Source organism: Cyphomyrmex costatus, unplaced genomic scaffold, assembly GCF_001594065.2.
Source record: "Cyphomyrmex costatus isolate MS0001 unplaced genomic scaffold, Ccosl1.0 scaffold43, whole genome shotgun sequence".
NCBI classification, from domain to species: domain Eukaryota; kingdom Metazoa; phylum Arthropoda; class Insecta; order Hymenoptera; family Formicidae; genus Cyphomyrmex; species Cyphomyrmex costatus.
In genome coordinates, this window is record NW_017278534.1 from 2,150,902 (window position 1) to 2,158,141 (window position 7,240).

The 7,240-nt window shown below is 32.1% G+C and overlaps 1 protein-coding gene across 1 annotated transcript; it reads left to right on the forward strand.

Moving 5' to 3' along the window:
* The first annotated feature begins 3,097 nt into the window (after positions 1-3,097).
* On the forward strand, positions 3,098-4,663 carry LOC108777306 (thiamin pyrophosphokinase 1). The gene is made up of 5 exons (XM_018544146.1): positions 3,098-3,347; positions 3,715-3,977; positions 4,058-4,162; positions 4,243-4,405; positions 4,533-4,663. The coding sequence occupies exons 1-5, from the start codon at positions 3,098-3,100 to the stop codon at positions 4,661-4,663; spliced, it is 912 nt and encodes a 303-aa protein (XP_018399648.1).
* Positions 4,664-7,240: the final 2,577 nt, after the last annotated feature.

A 7,240-nucleotide genomic window follows, 5' to 3' on the forward strand; every position in this document is an offset into this window, starting at 1 on the left:
TATATATATATATATATATATATACAAATATTGTGGCTTGCCATAGTTATATATGCATAGTAGTTAAATATATAATATGAGTACGAAAAGATTATTGCTAAAGATGAGTTGAGCGTAATAAATATATACATAAATAAAATATTAACGTATGCAATTCGTATCGAATAAACGACAAATCAAGAATATCACTTTTCAAAAAATGAAGAAGAGAAAGGAAAAATATTAAGAAGCGAATTTTAAATTACAATGTTTTACTTTATTGTTCAAGTAGAAAATTAAACGCTCAATTGATTCACGCAGTACTACTCTCTTTGTGTTAATCAAGATTCGAAGGCGGCGGCTCGCTGTCGCGCGCAGTTATTGCTAGATCGTCCTACGAGACACACGTTTTTCATTTATCGTAACTCGCCATTGCAACAGCCGTCTCAGGGCAGCTTACTAAATTACTAAGAAAAATATCTTGCCATAATTCCTTGCGCTACCTCATTCAACTCTGATTATTAAACCACTGTAACAAAAGGGTAACTATTAATTATTTTCACCAATTATACTTTAATCATATTACATACTATAATTATATTCTTTATGCTTTTATTTGATTTTATTATCAATTATACTTTAATCATATTACATACTATAATTATATTCTTTATGCTTTTATGTTTAAATATTAATGATCTTCACCTTTTATATAATATTCATTCAAACGTATTGAATTATATATTCTTATAAAATTAGTACCTTTCCTTTCGATTTTATTTATGTTTGCATTTTATTAATATTCGCACTATTTTATTTAATATTCGATTTTACTCAATAGTAGTTTACTATCTCACGTTATTCATATGCATTTATATACTCTTTTAATCTACATATAATCTTGTTCTCTTATTGTGTTAATTTATACTTATATACTGTAATATTAAATTGTGTTGCTTGATATTATTCATTTACTGCGCCTCAATATTCATTATCCTTATTCTATAAAATAAGTTAAGTAAGAATAATTCCCCTTTTTACTTTTAATGTTGTTTGTATTATTTGACCTTTATGTGCATTCTCTTTTCTTTAATTCGTTTTATATACTACTCATTTAGATATAATATAAATATACAGGGTGTTTCAGACCACCCGTACCACTCATTTAAAAGCTAAAGACATGATTATTTTAAATATGTAAAAACGGTTTCTTTATAACTCGAGGGCGCTCTATCGAATGGTGATATTTTCAACTTCCGGTTGCGGCCGGAGGTAGGTGTTTCAGATCGGAAATGCACTTTTTTAAATGGAACATAGAATTTTTTATTGCAGATTTTGATTCTATGCAAAAAAATACAAAACTTTTGTACCAAACATTTTTTCGAAAAATGTCAGTTATTACCTTCAAACGTCCTTCAAAATGTTTTTCGTCAAAAACAACGTTTTCCAACAACTTTTATCGACATAACGCACGATTAACGAGCTTGTGGGTGGTTAAGCGTACGTGCGTGTGAGTGTCCTGCTCTCGGCATCACCCAGGATCAACGACGTGGACGTAGCAGGTGACTGATCCCATCGGGGTGCTGGTTTAACGTGAGTAATTCCCTTGCCTCTCACGTGTGCGTGTGTCCATCGTAAGAGAAACGTATACGAAAAAATAGGAAAATGCTATAGTATATGTAACGTGTACCGTAGCATTTTCCTAATTTTTCGTATACGTTTCTCTTACGATAGATTAGAGAATCGGGGCCCTGGTCTGTAGGCTCCTTTTAATCGGCGTTGGTAACAGTCGCCCTCAGTGTACACTTTTTAATGTACTTTACTCTTGTACGCGAGTCAGCACAGCCACACTGTGAATCGAATTTATTGACGTAAACGATGAGCAAAATTTCGGATTCTGGATATTCTTAGAGCAAATAATTCTAGAAACATTTTGAGACCAAAATAATCCCTGCAATTGATCGCTTTAATGTACTTTACTCTTGTACGCGAGTCAGCGCAGCCACACTGTGGGTCGAATTTTTTAGCATAAACGGTGAATAAAAAAAGTCGAGAATTAGCAGAAAATTAGTAAAAAGATAGCCCTTCAAGAATATATACTTGATTTTTCATTTGCTGCTATTTTTCTTTGTGGCTGTGCCACAGCGACACTGTGGGTCGAATTTTTTGATATAAACGGTGAATAAAAAAAGTCGAGAATAGAGTAAAAAATTAGCAAAAAAGTAGCCCTTGAAGAATATGTACTTGTTTTTTCATTTGCTGCTATTTTTCTGTGTGGCTGTGCCACAGCTACGTAAACATACATATATTTGCAGAGAAGAATATTTATTCTGATCCACATTTTATATTGCGCGAATACGATTATACGAACCGCGAATATCTACTTACCATCAGTCTTGAAAAGTAGATGCGTTATCCTCAGAATAGTGGATCTTGCATGTAGTTCACATCCATTTCTTCAGAGGGCAGTAGTGCGCGGCAGCATTTTGCGGTTACAGGTTTTAGGTCGTCATGTTCTCTCTCAGGTTTCTCTCTACTTATAGCTTTAGCACGGTGTGACTTACTGACTTCCAGTGATTTTGTAGAAATAAACATGAAGTTTATAGAAATATTAAGCTCGAGTTCGGTGCAATTTTCGAGACAATCGCGTTTTATGATGGTTAATTTGAAAGCGAAATCAGGCATTACGAGGCCTCGTAGATTATTAGAAATGCGCAATTGCGAAATGCAATCTCTGACTTCGACAGTGGTAAGTAACAAGATGAACAAGCGATACTGGATTATCACGTGTAATGAATAATGTACAAACGTAATGAGGCGCGAATCTGTTCTCTCGGTGCACCGACAATGCACGGTACAATGCACGTGGTGTATTTTGCAAGTATATGTTCGAATTTCAAATATTCAAATAGTGTGAACTTGCAAACGAATCACGCGTCAGATAAGTGACGATCGAAAAAGTGAGAATCTGCGAAGTGTATGTGAGCACTAACGACGACGCAGCAAACGTTAAGTAACTTGAAGTGTTGAACACAGCAGACCTCTTTCTTTTCTGTCGTGTCGTTGATTTTGTTTGTGGAAAAGATTTTAAGGCATGAGAAAATTATCTACCGGTGTTATGTTACGTAAACTCACGTTGCGGGATTACCTGTGTCTTAATCTTGATCTTTTTATTACTCGATGCTTTTCAGTGATAGGACACGTTACATCAGATTATACGATGCAGCAGGAGCTGACGTCCGATGGTGGCACCAAATGGTATCCATTCGATGCGTTCTGGAGCGGTGCACGTTGCGAATACGCGTTGATCGTGCTGAATCGTCCCATAGACTGGCAGCACAACATACTGTTTCCATTCTGGCGAAAAGGTTGTACACTGAAAATATGCATACTTTGCTTTTCTGTCGCTTACTTTGAATGCTTTTCATTTGACACAAATATTGTTCCGCCTTTGTTAGGGCTTCAGCACAAAGATGATTGAAACTGAGTTTTGAAACGTGAGTCGTAGTTATAGATCAATATATAATGTTTTGGTCAACCTATATCTATGACTTATGTTTTTTACAACTCGTTATTTTTGTGTTTAGGCCCTTGTTCACTGAATACCAAGAAAGATAAAATTATATTTGTGTTGATTCGTGTCACCAATTAAAAGCATCCTTTGTGATTGAAAAAAAATTGCAAGCAAGTAAATCAATTTACGTTGTTAATTTATGCATTACTTTATGCAAACAGCTCGAATCACTGTCACTGTGGATGGTGGAACACAAGAATGGATGAAGTATGTAAAGCAGGAAATAAAAAACCCGTTGGATCCTAGGTTTGAATTGTATGTACCAACTCTTATCACAGGGGATATGGATAGCTGTCCATCCTTTATCATTGAAAAGTTTAAATTTTTTGGATCCACTGTTATTGAGACACCTGACCAAGATAAGACGGATTATACCAAAGCTCTGATGGAAGTCATACACTATGCTAAGTTGCACAATATAAATGTAATGTCTTTAGATTCTTATTGTTTCTTTGAAATTGATGATTGTATATAATAAAATATATGAATGATATTTTTTGGCAGTTAGGTGAATTATATGTACTTGCAGAAACATCAGGCAGGTTTGATCATATTATTGCCAATGTCAATACATTATATGAAATTGATAAAATTGTGGGAAATACACGGGTAAGATTTCTGTTTGACAGATAAACTTATGACTATGTCTACATTAGGTCTCTATATTCTGATTGAGATTGTTTTTACAGGTGATACAACTCTCAAGCAACTCTATGACATGGCTATTAAAACCTGGTATGCATAGTATACATGTACCAGAAATTTTTGTACAAGATAAATCTTGGTGTGGTTTATTACCGTTTGGTTGTACCGTCAATTGTATATCAACAACTGGTTTAAAATGGAATTTAAGTATGTTTTATATCTGATTTATTCTATCTTGAAGTAAACCATTTTACCGCATTACTTAAACATTTAATTTGTTACATTTGAATAACTTTTCTGGATTCTGATTTCATTTTTTTTTCTTATGTTTTAGATAAGTCAACTATGCAGTTTGGTGGCTTGATAAGTACTTCAAATACTTACGAAAATTCCAAAGTGACTGTGAATACAGATACACCGGTAATTTGGACCATGGGTATTGAATCTTTACATGAGAGGATGTAAATGATAAAGTATTATAATTATACCAGAAGATTTGCGGGTTATCGCCGTGTCTTCATTGTTAATGCATTGTTAACATTATAATACAGTATCAACGCACCCCTCGCCCTGATACTGTAATATAATGTTATTCTGTTAACGTTATTATAAGATAATAATGCTGATAAATGATTTAAAGTCAGACGTGCTAAATATTAGCTAACTGTTAACCCATACAGCATGTAATATTGTAGTAATCTTACAGTAATATTATAAATTTGCTATAATGCATGGTAATATGTCAGTAATATATATCGCTGCAATATTAAATATCCGCGATAAATTTATCGCAGACATATTTCTGCAATACGTAATTGCGGTAATACTGCATTGCGACATATCACACTGTAATATTTGGACGATATTGTAGCAATACTGCAATATATTGCACTGCAATATTTAGATGATATTGTAAGTTTGTCATATTGCAGAATGATATTGTAAGTGATATTGCAGAATAATATATTACCTTGTAATATCTCAACAAAATTACTGCAATATTACATTGTGATATATCGCAATGTAATATCTCTGTAGTATTATATAATATTGCATTGTGATTTGCAATATTACTACAATATTGTAATCTCATTGCAATATTACTGCAATATTACATGCTGTGTGGGAAAGTACTTAAAATATTTTATCTGAATGACAGTAGTAAACTGGATGCAATTGACAATTTTATTTTAAAATTCAGTTTTAATAAAAGTGCTTTCTAGGAACGTACACGTTGTAACACAGTGTATATTACAATCATTTTTTGTGAAAATAATAATGAAGTAGCTGAGTACTTCAATTATTTTTGTAAAAATAAATATTGATTTTTTTTAACATTGATACGCATTATCTAAAAATAGAAATATTACATCAATATCAGCAATATATTGATGTAAATAAATCATCCAATATTGTGGTGTATCAATATTTTTGCTCATGTTGTAGTATGAAATATTGAGATTTGTTCTGTATCGCCCATCTCTAGTAAATCGCCAATCTCTAGTAATCTATTTAATTCGGTGCTTTCCAATTATATACGATGTGAACAGTTGAAGTACAGTATTACTTTACGAATACCAAAATTTTTACGTTCTATTATTTGGATACATTCGAGCATAGATGTATGAAATTTTTCTCTTTACTTCACTGTAGCAGTGAAATAAGAAAGTTAAGAAATATTTCAACTACAAATTGACACTGTATTTATTGTATCTTATAGTGTATGTTCCACTGCTGGAAAGCACCCTAATTTTCTATTAGCATTGCTACCGTTATGGAATTTCTACTTATATTATAACAATGTGTGATAATAATGAGTTGAATCATTATTACTTACTATATACACGAGTTTTGTTCAGAAAGAGAGTTGTCATTTAGCATAAAAACTGATTAGTCAAACATTTACAATATCATATTATGAAAGATATTGTATTTATTATATTCGCTAGAAATTTACGAATTTTTTTACAACTTTTATAATATTATATATCATGAGTGTTTTTTGACAATGGAACATAGTCATACACTGTGTGACACACGGTAATACACAGTTGATGGTTTTCAGCAAGATAGTGTAACAGTGATCATTTCATTTTTGTTTAATATTGGCAAACAATAAAGGTGTAATGATTCACTGCATTACACTATCCTTTGCTAGAAAGTACCTAATGTCGTCTTATTTAAGTTGAAACGATTAACTTTTTTATTTTTCTGTCAGAGTAAAATAAAGGTCTCGCATACTTTATGTATATATGTATTATGAATATCGCCGAATATAATCTTGAAACCTCTTATTGAGGTATTTCTAGAGAAAAAAATAATGTAAAAAATGCCATAAAGAAATATTAATATTTTATTTTGGACATACTGAAGATGGCTTAAAGTAAAACCGAAACGTTTGTAACTACATTTAATTAATATACATTAAATTTGTAATTTAGTTTGTATTGACAACTGTGCAAAAAATTCTCATTACTTGTTTCATTCTTTTGTATTTGAAAATGTAAAAATTTCGTATTTGTGAAATGATATAGCAACATATAATCGAACACAATACTTTAGTTGTATATGATTATGTTAGCTTGTCTCACAATTGGACAGAATCATACACTGTGTTACACGGTATCATGTAAGTTGCTGGAAAGTAAATGCTATCAGGCATTAATTTTTAAACATAGGTTTATAATATGTTTGAGTCATAATTGTTGCGAGATACAATGAAATAACCTTGCAGCATATTATGTACACATTCCAATTTGGGCTGCGTTCGGAAACAACATCCGAGTGCTTCAGTGTATCGTCTTATCCTCGTTTAACATAGGTGAACAACAAGGATAAGACGATACACGGGAGTACTCGGGTGATGTTTCCGAATGCAGTCTTGGATGATATTATTATATTATAGTTAAAAAGTTCACAAAATTTTATAATGTTAAGTTCCTATTTCGTTTGCGCGTACAAAGTCAGATCTATGATAAAGTTACATGACATTAATACATATGTACGGTTGTATTAATTTATCCGAATTAATTATTCCGAAAC

Excerpts from the sequence above, each read along its gene's own strand:
- LOC108777306 (XM_018544146.1), top strand. The coding sequence starts at position 3,098 with ATGTTACGTAAACTCACGTTGCGGGATTACCTGTGTCTTAATCTTGAT. Across the intron at positions 3,978-4,057 it reads CTAAGTTGCACAATATAAAT|TTAGGTGAATTATATGTACT; the intron begins GTAATGTCTTTA and ends ATTTTTTGGCAG. Across the intron at positions 4,406-4,532 it reads TGGTTTAAAATGGAATTTAA|ATAAGTCAACTATGCAGTTT; the intron begins GTATGTTTTATA and ends CTTATGTTTTAG.